The following is a 15,273-nucleotide window of genomic DNA, read 5'->3' as shown; positions in this document are numbered from 1 at the left end:
GCGTTTGGCGATCTGGATTAATTGCTACGAGGCCCCAACAAAATGATGTCTATCTGGTCGAATAAATTTGCCTTCAATTTCCTTGACTGTTACCTTGGTTTCATTTTTGTTCTTATCTAGTTCTTTGAGGCATTTCATGGGCTCATTACTAGCTCCTGCAAACGTTTTACCGTCGTCACTGTACCTTGTTTTAGGGGTACCTGTTTTTGCTGTAAAGCGAGCAAGTGCATTAAGATAGGTATCAGTGTCCAAATCTGGGCAAGACTCTAAATGAGCTGCTCTAGTTGTCAAGCAGTCTGAGATGACAGCGTAGTGTGTCTCTGGTTGCTTTTTATTTTCAATGAAGAAAGGTCCGAACAAATCTACTCCTGTACTTATGAAAGGGTAGTAAGTACCTTTTCTGTGGATATTTTGAAGATAGTAGGAGTGCCAGTTTTTGCTGGAGGTTTTGTGCATCGAACCGTCTGCATATGAAACAATTAAAAGGTACACTGCGTAGAGCCAGTCAAAGGCAGCTTTCGCGTCCATTATTATCTGAAATCTTGCATCTTTTTCATACAAGGTGCAAACTCAAGTCGAATCCGAGCTCTTAGAACAGTCTTTTTGTCTAAAAAAGGATTCAGTTAATTCCAAACTCTTGATAGTATTACTCTTGATAGTATTGAGTGCTCTAAATTCTTGGTAGTTTTAGGAAAAGACTGAGTCTGACAAAAAGTAACCGCGTAAAGTTTGGCTTTTTCAATATCCCCGATGTTGCATAAGGATCGTGCATTTTCATGAATGGAGGATGGCGTCTGATTGGTTTTCTTTTTGAGAATCCTAGGTTCTAGTTTGGAAATGAAAATCATGACTGTAGAAAAAATTCAAATCAGCTTGTTCCATGTAAAAAACCGTTTAAAGTCGAAAACTGGCTTATTTACAGACAATTTTTTATGCTCGGCCTTTCTTCGAAAGCCCGCAGTAATCACAATTGTTGCAAGCGAATTATTATTCTGCCACAGACGTGTAGGTTGTTTCAAGGATGCTGGAGGTGCGACTCATTTATTTCCCGGGGTTCAAGACCTCAAGTACAATTATCTGCAGGATTCAGAGTAGTTAGAATGTACTGCCATTGTAGTTGATGATCCAACGTTGAAATTGCAGTTCATCAATCTGCCACAAATTTCTTTTGCTGTTTCATTTAATTTATCCAATCGAGTACCACTTGACAGACTCTCCAGGCATCTACAACAGCTGTTCTGTTGAGATGAAGTTCTTCGGACGCAAATGACAAAAGGCGTGCTCCAATTGTTGCAGCTTCTAGTTCAAGATTTGGTGCACTCAGTTGTTTAATAGGTGCAACCTTGCTTTTGCCCATTGAAAACTTACTTTCAATGACTGCCTTATTTGAGTTATGCCTTAGCAAGAACAGAACTCTGGCTTTTCCAATGAATGAAGCGTCTCTAAATGCGTGTATTTTCAATTTCCAGGATTTAATGCAAATAGGCAAAGTTGTTTTTTCCATCCTGAGAAAAGAATCGAAAAACTTTTGTAGCTTGCGCTGATGATCACTTTAGCGCGTTTCCTTTTTGAACCTAGTCTTCAAATCTGTTGTAATGAGGCATTCAAATGACAAATTACCGGTGCTAAAATTCTTAGCGGGTCATAAAATGACGACAGCAAGCTCAAGAGTTTTCGTTGAGTATAATTATCAGCCAGAGTAGGAAACTTTTGAAGGTTATCAACAAACAACTCGTCACTGTCAAATTTTCAGTTTCGTTGAAGAACACATGTTGGAGTTTTTATCTCGTTGTGGTCTTTGCAAGGATTGTTTTGCAGTGCGAGCTTGTTGTTTGATAAAAACTTGGTGAGTCGAAAACTACCAATTTTTATAGACTACCTGGTTTTTTCTGAAACCGATTGTGCTCCATCTAACGTCGGTACTGAAGCAATGCAGTTATCCATATAAAAACTGTTTATAAATGCATCACAAGCCAGTGAGAATGAGTTTTTTTTTGTCCAAAACGCATTTTTGTAATGCATAAATAGCGCAGAATGGGGAGCAAGTTGAACCAAAAACGAACCGCGTGTAATTGTACTGATAGCCTTTTTTGTTATAGGTCCAGAGAAAACGCAAGGCTGATCTATCTTCTTCACTAATACCCACTTGCATAAACATCCCTTCAATTTTGGCAAGAAGACCGACAAAATGTTAACGGAAGCGCAACAGAATCCCTGTTAGGTTTGCTTGTAGATCAGAACATGTAGATCAGAACATGATCAGTGATTGGCCTTAAAAAGTAGATGCGGCATTGGCTACACTTCTAACTTTTGTTGGTTTTTTCTTGGGTTTACGGAGTTACTTGGTAGTAAATACCAAATTTGCGTGGGTTTTTTTTTCGTTTCATTTCGGCTGGTCGCACATGTTCCTTCTCGAGGTTATTTACGAGGGGCGCTTTGTATAAAATTCATAGCTCGTTGTCTTTAGCGAGTCGGCGATCGTGTGATTTTAGTTGGTTACGTGCTATGTAGTAGTTACTCTTCAATCGAGTCTCATTTTTTCACCGTAAACCAATTTCGTACCTTTCTCCTGTGTGTTTTATTGTCTTTTTTTCAAGGATTCGAATTGCCGCTAAATTGTTTTTAGTATATAATTCATTTCCTGATCTTTTCAAACACGTTTCTGCAATTTTCCAGAACTATTGAACCAAGTAGTCCAATAGTTGTTCACAGAGTTATTTGATTTTCTTGAAACGTGGAACACAAATCCCCAAATTTGTCTATTGCGGTATTCAATCGGGTGGGAGCAATTGTTTGGTGATATTCGCCTGCGATTGTCCAGCCCAGTCGGATTTGTATTCCGTGTGGTCGGCAATCAATTTCTTCGATTACTTGATTGGAGTAGGAATAAGAGAACGTATTAACGCTAAGAAGCGCTCCAATTTTCCCGTTAGCAATATTTGGAAATTTTGTGTGTCTAAATCCTTTGAAACTTCAACATACTTCATTCAGATGAGCACGTCTGCAGGAGGTATATCCAAAAAGGGTGTTTCATAAACTTTACAAATTGGAAACCTTCGTCCAAAGTATTTGTACGGTGCTAACTTAACGATGTCTTTTTTTGCAAGAGGCATTTCACGGTTGATAATTGTATATTGTAAAGACATGTTTGCAGTTTCTGATGATCTCTAAAAAGTCTGCTCTGCAATTTGATCAAGCATAAAATCAAATGCCTGTCGGGATCAATGAGAGCGTAAGTGATATATACTCTACAGTTATTGACGAAAGATATTAGTATCAGCTGTAATTGTTCAAACCAAGTATTGGGCAACCGTTCAAATGTGGCTTTCGCTGAAGCAGTAAATCCTCTATTATATTGACATTGGTTTTCACCGTCCGCTAGTTTTTGTTGATGGTATTGATTTTCGGCAACCCTGACGGGCCGTATCTGCTAGAGGTTGCGGTTGAAAATTCCTTGCTATCTCCGTTTTTCCTCAGAAAAGTGTTGCATAAGATTTTTATTTAAAAATCGAGATGGGTCATAGAGAAAAGTATGATAGAACCCTCGATTTTCCTGACATCGTCTCTCTGACGTGCAATTGTTAATTGAATGTCGAGAACTTGAAGATTTTATGCAAAGCTCGTGCTGTTTCACCAAATTATATTTCTCAACTGATGCAAAATTTTGGTAACGTAGGCAATGAGCCAAGAAATATTCCTACGAGCAATTGAGTCATTTTCTGGAAGGATACTGCAATTTTATTGTCGTATTGAGGTCAGAACCCAATTTAGCGTTCTGTTTTGTTCCAAAAAGGCGTTTGATTGTGTGTTTAAAATCCCTGAACTTTGACCGAAACAAGTGATCCCCTCCTAAACATTCAAATATTTTAGCTTGATTGTCAAGCCACTCCCAAAACCTTTCTACGTTGTTGTTTTTAACGTTTTACGGACAGCGTTTTCAATTGAAAAATTACCGGTGCTAAAATTCCTAGCGGGTCATAAAAAGACGACAGCAAGCTCAAGAGTTTTCGTTGAGTATAATTATCAGCCAGAGTAGGAAACTTTTGAAGGTTATCAACCAACAACTCGTCACTGTCAAATTTTCAGTTTCGTTGAAGAACACATGTTGGAGTTTTTATCTCGTTGTGGTCTTTGCAAGGATTGTTTTGCAGTGCAAGCTTGTTGTTTGATAAAAACTTGGTGAGTCGAAAACTATCAATTTTTATAGACTCCCTGGTTTTTTCTAAAACCGATTGTGCTCCATCTAACGTCGGTACTGAAGCAATGCAGTTATCCATATAAAAACTGTTTATAAATGCATCACAAGCCAGTGAGAATGAGTTTTTTTGTCCAAAACGCATTTTTGTAATGCATAAATAGCGCAGAATGGGGAGCAAGTTGAACCAAAAACTAACCGCGTGTAATTGTACTGATAGCCTTTTTCGTTATAGGTCCAGAGAAAACGCAAGGCTGATCTATCTTCTTCACTAATACCCACTTGCATAAACATCCCTTCAATATTGGCAAGAAGACCGACAAAATGTTAACGGAAGCGCAACAGAATCCCTGTTAGGTTTGCTTGTAGATCAGAACATGTAGATCAGAACATGATCAGTGATTGGCCTTCAAAAGTAGATGCGGCATTGGCTACTCTTCTATCTTTTGTTGGTTTTTTCTTGGGTTTTGTACGGAGTTACTTGGTAGTAAATACCAAATTTGCGTGGGTTTTTTTTCGTTTCATTTCGGCTGGTCGCACATGTTTCTTCTCGAGGTTATTTACGAGGGTCGCTTTGTATAAAATTCATAGCTCGTTGTCTTTAGCGAGTCGGCGATCGTGTGATTTTAGTTGGTTACGTGCTATGTAGTAGTTACTCTTCAATCGAGTCTCATTTTTTCACCGTAAACCAATTTCGTACCTTTCTCCTGTGTGTTTTATTGTCTTTTTTTCAAGGATTCGAATTGCCGCTAAATTGTTTTTAGTATATAATTCATTTCCTGATCTTTTCAAACATGTTTCTGCAATTTTCCAGAACTATTGAACCAAGTAGTCCAATAGTTGTTCACAGAGTTATTTGATTTTCTTGAAACGTGGAACACAAATCCCCAAATTTGTCTATTGCGGTATTCAATCGGGTGGGAGCAATTGTTTGGTGATATTCGCCTGCGATTGTCCAGCCCAGTCGGATTTGTATTCCGTGTGGTCGGCAATCAATTTCTTCGATTACTTGATTGGAGTAGGAATAAGAGAACGTATTAACGCTAAGCAGCGCTCCAATTTTCCCGTTAGCAATATTGGGAAATTTTGTGTGTCTAAATCCTTTGAAACTTCGACATACTTCATTCAGATGAGCACGTCTGCAGGAGGTATATCCAAAAAGGGTGTTTCATAAACTTAACGATGTCTTTTTTTTAAAAGAGGCATTTCACGGTTGATAATTGTATATTGTAAAGACATGTTTGCAGTTTCTGATGATCGCTAAAAAGTCTGCTCTGCAATTTGATCAAGCATAAAATCAAATGCCTGTCGGGATCAATGAGAGCGTAAGTGATATATACTCTACAGTTATTGACGAAAGATACTAGTATCAGCTGTAATTGTTCAAACCAAGTATTGGGCAACCGTTCAAATGTGGCTTTCGCTGAAGCAGTAAATCCTCTATTATATTGACATTGGTTTTCACCGTCCGCTAGTTTTTGTTGATGGTATTGATTTTCGGCAGTCCTGACGGGCCGTATCTGCTAGAGGTTGCGGTTGAAAATTCCTTGTTATCTCCGTTTTTCCTCAGACAAGTGTTGCATAAGATTTTTATTTAAAAATCGAGATGGGTCATGAAGAAAAGTATGATAGAACCCTCGATTTTGCTGACATCGTCTCTCTGACGTGCAATTGTTTCTTGAATGTCGAAAACTTGAAGATTTTATGCAAAGCTCGTGCTGTTTCACCAAATTATATTTCTCAACTGATGCAAAATTTTGGTAACGAGGGCAATGAGCCAAGAAATATTCCTACGAGCAATTGAGTCATTTTCTGGAAGGATACTGCAATTTTATTGTCGTATTGACGTCAGAACCCAATTTAGCGTTCTGTTTTGTTCCAAAAAGGCGTTTGATTGTGTGTTTAAAATCCCTGAACTTTGACCGAAACGAGTGATCCCCTCCTAAACATTCAAATATTTTAGCTTGATTGTCAAGCCACTCCTAAAACCTTTCTACGTTGTTGTTTTTAACGTTTTCACGGACAGCGTATTCGTTCCATTTCAGGAGTAAATTGTCAAGAATTTTAGTATTGATTACTTGCAAGTCTGTATAATGCACGTCTGCTTGGAAACCCAAGTTTTGGAAGTCTAGCACTAATTGTTTCAAAATGATGCAAATGAAACAACTGAAAGATTGTTTTAGCTGAAGACGGCGAATTTTCGATTTGCTGAATCGTGCATTTACAATATAGCTTAGGTCACCAAAATCATTTTGAAGTTCCATCAGTGCAGCTTTATAAAAAGCAAGGTTACATGAGTACCCTTTGATGAGTGCTTTTGCTTTGCTTGACACATAGTATGATTACTGTCAACTGACGTCTGGAACATGTTCATCCAGTCGTGGTAAGCCATCGGGTCTCCGTAGTAGTTAGTTAGTTTAATAGGAGGAAGTTTAACAAAAAAACTTGTGGGTCAATTTTTTTTGCTTGGGTAAAAAGTTTCCATCAGTTTGATAGCTTTGCATTGCTGAAAATGGTTGAGCTTATTTGTAGTTCTGATTATTGGAAAAAAATTTGAACTATTTTCTCCAAATGCATCTCTAATCTGTTCACTGTTTGATGAGATTGGGTTATTGATAGCCCAATCAAGATGATGATGTGCGCGTAAATTAATGGTTGGGTACCTGTTACTACCATGAGTTTACCTTATCTGGTAGTTTGGATGAATTTGAATCGGTGGAGAAGGTTGCATTTGGTTGTAGTTAGCATGATGAAAATATTTGGAATAGTTTTCCCTAAAGACATCTCTATTCTGTTCGCTGTTTGATAAAACTGGGTTATTGAAAACCTGATTAATAAGAAGTTGTGGCTGTAGATTGTTTGGTTTGTTTCATTTACTACCATGGGTTTCCATTATCTAGTTGTATGAAAGATTTTGCACTAGCGGATGGGGTGGCATTTGGTTGCAGTTACCATGACTGAAATACCTTGATATACGTTTCTCTAAATGCGTTTTTACTCTGTTCGCTAGCTGTGTATTTAGATCGGTTTTTTGAAAGCCTGTTCATGTTGTTGATGTGCATGTAGAATGTTTAAAAGATTTCTATTATTCCTATGACTATTCACTAGCTGGTTGTTCACATCCAAATTGCGTTTCATTTGAGTTACTTTGAACAAACAAGTTCTGATTCATTTGTATGAGGGTAGGAGAAAATGTATATTGCTCTATATTTTTCTGATGAGTTAGAAGAAAACTTCTATCGTTTGAAGTTGAGGTTTTTATAAAATTTTCTGTTTGTTGACGATTGACATCAGCAATGAGAATTCCAATGGAAACTTTTCGTGTAGATTTCCATGGACTACAGAAGCTGAAAACTGGAACGGTTTATGGCGTCAATTCAAACGTTTATTGGCTGGCGACGCTTGTTGTACTGATGCAAGTAGTAGGTGATTTATTGGTTGAATAGGTTGATCATGTCCTGTAACTCTTTCTTGGTCCAGGCTTTCTTTTCTTGACTGAGAAGTTAGATATGTTAACTCTCTAGACAAGGATTCATTTGCAGTTCAAAGATATTTGCATATTGTCGGTGCTTTAGTTTCGTTGAAGTGGCATGTCGTTCTGAAAGTTAATTAGCTCTCCGGCAGATGAATTGTTCACGCGGTTGCTAGAGGGCTGAGTTAACTGATAATCGGCAAGTGTGTCATTGACGAAGGTGTTTCGTCCGGATACAGCTGTCGATTTGCTTACGTTATCTGTATTAGAACCAGAAGAGCTGGTTACATCTTCGCTCAAAATAATAACATTGTGGGTTAGCTCTAAAAGTTGTCCTGAGAGACATGCACATATCTCCATAGTATCGTCCTTGTCTTCTGGAGATCCATTTGAGAACACTTCGGTTGATATTACTTTCAATTGTTCCAATCAGTCCTCTGTTTTCCACGTCAAAGTCTTTAAAGAACTCATAAAGGTCCCTCTTTCTATCTTTGATCGTAGGAATTCAATAGAACGACTCATTTCAATTTGAGCTAGCCTGAAATTGCTGGAGGCAATTTTTGCAGTTATTGTCGACGTGTTGTTGGTGTTAGCATCGTCGATAATTGTTGAGAGTCGTAGATAAAGACGGCGATTTTTGCGTTTAGGCCATTTTTTAAGGAAAAAAAAACAAAAAAAAAACAGCAATTTGCCTCTTTTTCAGTTTTATAGCAAATTGAAAGTAAATACTTTAAATGACTGTTCAGAATAGTGTTTGTATTTTTAATAATTTAATGTTTTTTAGTTGTTGTTCATTACTTCGAATGATATCAGTTTTAGGTTTTTTGTTCGAAAAGCGAAGGTCAAACTAACTATTTGTTAGGTTTTTTGTTTGATATTATTCAACAAATTTCTCACTTTTTTTTGAAGCTTGAAAAAAAGTATCAAAATATTGAAACGTTACACACATATATATATATATATATATATATATATATATATATATATATATGTGTAACGTTTCAATATTTTGATACTTTTTTTCAAGCTTCAAAGTATATATATTTATTAGATTTTTCAGGTTTTTTTTGTGAAATTAGGTTTGCTTTTCTTTCCAAAAATCAATATTTAAGAGAAAAAACCTTTTTTATGATTTTATGATTTTTTTTGGTAATCTCGAACTTAAATGATTTTTTCAATTGTTTCGGTTTGATCGTAATCAACAGGCTAAGCTCAAGGCAAGGATACAAAGAGAAGACATTTTTCCAAAAACAACGAGAGGAAAACGCGTCTACACGCAAACACATTTCAAACCGAGATAAGGGAACGACAACTATATTCACAATAAATCAAGAAAGAACCAACCAGCATGCTCAATAACTGCTTCAGCAACTTTTATTTTAAAAAATTAAAATCTTTCAGCCTATTTTTACAAAATTCAAATTTAATTATTCTTAAGATGTTCAGGTAGATTAGGAAGTAAAATACAAAACAGGAAATTTCAAAAAATACTTTTTTTTTCAAAGTTATTTACAAATCGACAAAACGCTGAAAAAAAACGTTCTTTTGAAAAATGAAAAATTTCTCAGTTTTTAATAAACTGATTACATGGGAGGCAGGACCACCTTTACGGAAAACAAAAACTCACGTTCGCGTCGTTTCAAATTAGGTTTTTTAAACTCAGATGTGCTCAAAAAGCTTGGTTTTCCTTGGTTAGGGAAAGACCAAGTCTGGAAGGAAAGCGGCTAAGAAAAGTGGCAAGTATTACAGGTTATGTTATAAAAGGAAGTTTTGCTTTACTCTCAAACTTGCTCTCCTCAGAATAGTTGTAGGATACTTTGTTCGCTCAACTCGGGGTTACAAAATCAATATCAACATATAATTAAACATATATTAATTGAAAGCAACGATTTTTTTCTTTTATATATGCATTTAAATTTTTTCAGACCATTTCTCTTCCGCTTTTTGCTTAGTCTTCTGTTGTTGAATTCGTTAACACGCAGCAGTTTGAAGCTGATTTCCAAATAATTTGAGCCGTGCAGTCGATTGTTTTGTTCGATTTTCACGGTATTTTATCAAAGGTCAGATGAAAAATCTGGTGTGCTAGACTTGAGGAAAAAATACCGGGGAAGATCAGGTTTATTAAGCTAAGTTTTGTTTGTTTTTGTTAGAAAAAAAAATCGAGTGAAAAAAATTTTGCTCAGGTTACTCGACTGTTGAAATGGTGATAGTAATCGCAGTTCAGCATTCGCCAAAAATTGTAATGATAATCTTTCTTAACAGGTTTCACGAGTGTTCAATTCAGATTTCGCATTGGTTGTTACAAATCTCAGTGACTTTCAGAATCAATTTTGATTTATTTCATGATTTATCAAATTGAGGGAAAGTTGCCTCAGCAACACTGGTACTGAAGCATTTCTGAACAGAGAAGCATGACTCGACTAACATATGCAAGGCAATTAACCCTATTCTAGAGAAGTACGGGATCCCTTGCGACAAACTTATTGTGACATCCGATCGCGGGTCCAACATCGTGTGTGCATTCAAGGACGACGCTTTCCTGGACGGCATGAGCCATCGCCTCTGCAACTGGAAGGTTGCATGTGTGACTTCCGTTGCTCTGAAAGACGACAGCGATGCCGCTTAAGAGCTCGTCAACTACTTGCGTCACGAGAAGTTGGACAACTATTGAGCAGCGGGCAAGCAGCATTGACTCAAGCAAGGGCAAGCTAGGCGAGATACTAACGTCTCGCGACATTTTGTCTCTATAAGCAAGTGTGGAGCTGGAGCTGAACAGAACACTTACTATCCTGTACAAGCAATTCACGGTCGTCTTCGAGAAAAGGGAAGTGTCCAAGACGCCAATTCTCAGCCTAGTTTCCTTGAGCTACTACAAGATGTTGAAAAACTTTAATCGCTCTCGGACTGATTCTCAGGTTTTACAGTTACTCAAAGCCTCCATCGTGAAAGGTATGCATGAGAAATTCTACAACTCCATCAAAACTTACCATTGGATCAGGAAATTCTTGGACTCTACCTTCTGCACGTTTTTGGTCATGTCGAGACAGACAATAAGCGACATAGATTTCAATGAGCCAGTGATCACAGATGTGGATGAAATCAGGTACGTTTTTTGCGACCTCCAGATGATGGAGAGCCAGCTGCACTGCACCATCGTGTGAAGCAGCAGCAGCCTAACCACCCTCACAAAGACTTCTTGGACATGCCGGATGATCTTCCCAAACCCTCGCAGGTTCTGCAAAAACCGTTGATCATCTATGATGAATGTTCGTTGGCACAGGCTGGCCAGCATGAGCTCGAGCAGTACAAGATTCATCCATTGACGAGCATAGACGTCGATGTGCTGCATTTTTGGAACAACTCTTCAAAATTGACGCTGCTTACGAGAATTGGGCGAAAAGTTACAGGGTACAGAGGGATACAGGCAAGATCCGGTCAGTCTGAGAGACTCTACTCAGACTGTAGTCTACGGTATCTGAGCGACGCCCTAACTTCAAGCCGGCTACCGTGGAAGATGCTTTCGATGTCTTAACAGAGCCGGTCTGTTCAACTTAACTCGGCAGTTATTTGTCATGCGATACTTTATATGTACTTTTCATGTCCCACTCGGAGCAGAGTAGTGTGATTTATAAACTTACTGTGATTATATGTCACTTTGTGAAATGTTACTGTGATAAGAGTTACTGTGATAAAACTTCGCTTTGCTTATAACTTACGTCATTTCTTTCTCAACCATGTTTTTAACCATCCGGTCGGGAATTTCATCCCAGTGGGCCGGTAACTGGCCGAGAAACTTGATCGCCGACAGGGCTCAGCCTGGGCCGCAAAATGTCGTCCAATTGCCATGTTTCGGGGGGGGGGGGGCGAATCCTCTGAGAGGGGAGGCGCTCCCCTCTTAAATCTGATACGGCACAAAATGGCAGGTAGATTCTGATGTCTGATAATGCTGAAAATGGTGCCGAGTACTAGATTTTCTACAATCGGATTCAACCAAACTCAAATTTCAGAATCCAACTGGACCCAGAAAAGGTTGGGAAATTGTCTGTTTGCTTTCGTGTATTGAAATCGGATTGATTTCAATCCATTGGTTGGCACACAGCTCAATTATATTTATAAAAATTGCCGCTATTGACAACTAATAACGTTCAAAATGTCAAAAACTAGAAGTGAGTCTTATTAAGGCAAAATTTACTAAAAACTACCTAGCATTAGACTCTTTGAGTTCTTCAAGCAACAAGGAAAGTATTCAATCAACTAAATTGGAAAAAGAAAACATCATTGAAACATTAAAATGTTCACTTTTATAATCAGTGAGTTAGTTGGTCACGCGTCGGTTCAATTTCTTTGAGAGCTGGTCAACTGATTAGATCAATATCAGTTCAAGTCATTTGACTGTCAGTCAAGTTGAGAATGCTGAATCAGCGTGGCTGCATTCAGTTTCAATTCCGTGCTCGGAAGTTTTTCGAGGACTCTTAGAACAGTCATCAGAAAGTCAAAAGCTTCCTTTACTTCTGAATCTTCTTGGGTATTTCTTTGCGACTCCTCTGCTATGATGTCAATGCAAGAGGCAATAAGTTGTTCTATATGAATCAACTTAGTCCGCAACATAGCAGATGAATTTGATCGTAATGCTCGCAAGGCATTCAAGCACAATTTGGCAACAATTTGAGTACACGTCGTCTGAAAATGGGCTTTGACCACATCGTTTTTCGAAATCGCATTCAATTCGATTCCCGGAATCCTACCAATGAAAGAAACGGCGGCTTCCGATGTCGTTTGGAGGACGTCCTTTGTAGTTGAATCGAATTGGGTTATGATTCCAATTACTGTTTTCTTAGTAGCTCTGTACAGATTACAAATATACGTCTGATAAACCATGTTTACCGTCTTCTCATCGCTCGATTTTTCATCTTCAGATTCGTCCGAAATCTGAACAACCTCACAGATTTCATTTGGGTCCTGTGTCTCAGTGTCGTTGGAATCATTGTTGCATTGAAAATCAAACTCTTGACAATTCGAGTTTGGGGAGTGCGACGTCGACGATGACGACACACTTTCGTCTCTCGGGGACTCTTCAGAATGCTCGCTCATAGTCGAATCCATTCGCACGCTGAGCTGCAGGGCTGAATTATCAACTGAGAAAGACTCAATCGCTTTCCGATCTTTTGCATCCAAGTTTCTGATTAGATGCTCCAAATCATGATCTGGATTCGGCTGGGGCATAGCTCTGGCTCTTTTGCGAGCGTCTCGGCCAAGTTTAATCATGGTGGAGGACATTCCTAGTTGAATGCAGCGGTTGAAGCGACAGTACTTGCATCTGGTCCGATTGATTCCGGTCACGTTGCACTCTCTGGTGCCTGTTTTGCAGTTCAGTTTCTTGATACCTCCCACAGTTGCACGCTGGAAGAACCTTTTGCAGCCTTCGCAACAAAAAATCCCAAAATGCACTCCAGAAGCGACATCATTGCAAATTTGACAACGTTCACCTGGCAGCGTTTTGGCATACTTCTTTCTAGTCGATAAGTCCATTCGATAATCCTGCTTTCGCTTAAGATCCACTAATTCCTGTTCATCAGACAAGGTAGGCATAGTGATTGGGCAATTTCTGTCCTCCAAAGAATTCTTCCCGTGGCCCAGAAAAGACTTTTTGCCAGAAGTGAGATTCGGTTTTGCTGAAACAGTTTCGCCCGCTGGCGCTGGAAGCTGTGCCATCATTTGGGGGTTATTGAGCATTGGGAGAAGCAAATTGATGCTCGTCTCAGCAGGCGTTGGAACATTTCCGACCTCCGCCCGCACAAGCGCCGGCATCTGAGGGACTAAATTGGGGGGCACAACTTGTGGTGATAATAGTAATGAAAGGTACATATTGTACAAATCGAAGGCCATTTTTAATAAAATTCCAAATCCAAAGATAAAACCAAAGAACTTTTGCAAAATTTTTCACTCTAATGTTTCAGAAGACAGATAACAATTATGATAAGATAATAAACATCGTAAACTAAATATAAATGAAACGAACTTATTATTGAACTGATTCTTTTTTTGTAACGTGAGCAGTAAAAAAATGCACGATTAAACTCTGCGCGGTGCAAAGTATAAAACTGATTAAGTAATGTAGTTCTGTAGTTCGGATGATGCACGCAAAATGAATTAAAGACAATAACTTTCTCAATGTTTTATCAGGTCAGCACTCCTTTTTAATTAGATCAAGAATCAAAATATTGATTCAATATGAAACAAAATCAAGTGTGCCGCCAAAATTTGTGTCGAGGAACAAAAATTATACAGTAAACCTTCGCGCAAGAAAACTGGGGAATTTATTTTTGAAATGAGAGCTGGTTTTGTAGCAGAACTTGGATGATTTTCAGATCAAAGTCTTCAAACTTATTGTGTGGTTGTGTAGAGGATGAATGATGTCGAGAAGTCACTTTCTATGATTTTTAGAATGAAAAATTTGAAAAATAAGTTCACAAACGAAATCACAGAAGTCAGGAGACTTCCATTTTTGGTAACGTGCCTTGAAAGTTTTATTGATTTAGATTTTGCAGGACTCTAAAAAGCAGCTTGACTTGTGAACAAACTTTCCTCGTGAAAAGATCAAGAATTCTCCCTCTAAATTGTGAACAAGGAATTCAAATTTTGATCGAACATCGAAAACAATTTCTGCCCTCAAACTTGAAATTTATAAGATGACATTCAAAATTTCTATACAAAAAATCGATAAAGCAAAACGACGAGCAGCTTCAAAAACTAATATATCCAGTTCAATACAAACTTTTTAAAATAAATTCAGGGCACTTTTTACGAAATATTGTTCAGCAAATTATAGGTAAAAAACGATTGAACTTTTCTCTCGCATTATTGGCTCAAAATTACTCAACCATTGATTTTTTGAAACGCTGTTTTGTTACTTTTTGCTAATGAAGTTACTACCATTTTCTTCAGAATTTCAGTCTCCTATTTGAATTTTAGACTCACAGCGACAACTGAATATTAGTAGCACGATTTCAGAACTTTATTGGGACTCAGCTTTTCTCAATTAGGAATATCCAGTCACTAGACCCTAACATGACCTAATGACCAATGACCTAACATACATAAAACCAAGTTTCATTTGGGCAATTGCCAAGCGTCAATTATATTTTGAGCCCACTTCCATTGAATTCTTAAAACTTTTTCGGAGATTGTCGCCCAAAGGTTTTCTAAAAAGCGAGAAATTTTCCGACTAAAACAGAAATAGGGAGCAAAACTTCAAATATCAAATTTTGAATATTGAGACCTGATGTTCACAAGTTCGCCATTCTAGAGAAATTATACAGGTTCACTACTATTTTCGAAAACATTTGATATTAAAAGCGTCTATTAAAAATTTAATGCTAGTTCAACTAGCTGGATTTATTTCATATCAAATGAACTTCGAACAGGTTCAACCTGACAAATTTAGGAAATTTCAGATGGTTATATATTTTCTTGAAACAAAACTGCTCTTACCAAGGCAAAGCCATGACGGTCTCGGCTGCCCTTTAACCTCTGAGCCGGATTACTTGCACGCTTAAGCGTTAAAAGCACGAAATATATCGTGCGTTACTTATCCCAAATTGGCCAG

General features: G+C 38.0%; 2 protein-coding genes across 2 annotated transcripts in view; both read right to left on the bottom strand.

The window, feature by feature from the left end:
• The window catches only part of LOC134841697 (protein wntless homolog B-like), a 487,665-nt gene that overhangs the window by 393,091 nt on the left and 79,301 nt on the right, over positions 1-15,273 (bottom strand). The gene's annotated exons all lie outside the window — the stretch shown is intronic.
• LOC134842273 (vitamin D3 receptor-like) lies at positions 11,982-13,692 on the bottom strand. Its single transcript, XM_063858543.1, has one exon. It carries the CDS (start codon positions 13,551-13,553, stop codon positions 12,063-12,065), a length of 1,491 nt encoding a protein of 496 aa, XP_063714613.1. The 5' UTR covers positions 13,554-13,692; the 3' UTR covers positions 11,982-12,062.

This window comes from Symsagittifera roscoffensis, chromosome 3 (assembly GCF_963678635.1).
Source record: "Symsagittifera roscoffensis chromosome 3, txSymRosc1.1, whole genome shotgun sequence".
NCBI lineage: Eukaryota > Metazoa > Xenacoelomorpha > Acoela > Convolutidae > Symsagittifera > Symsagittifera roscoffensis.
Note: the sequence above shows the minus strand (reverse complement) of the source record. Positions and strands in the feature narration are given on the sequence as shown.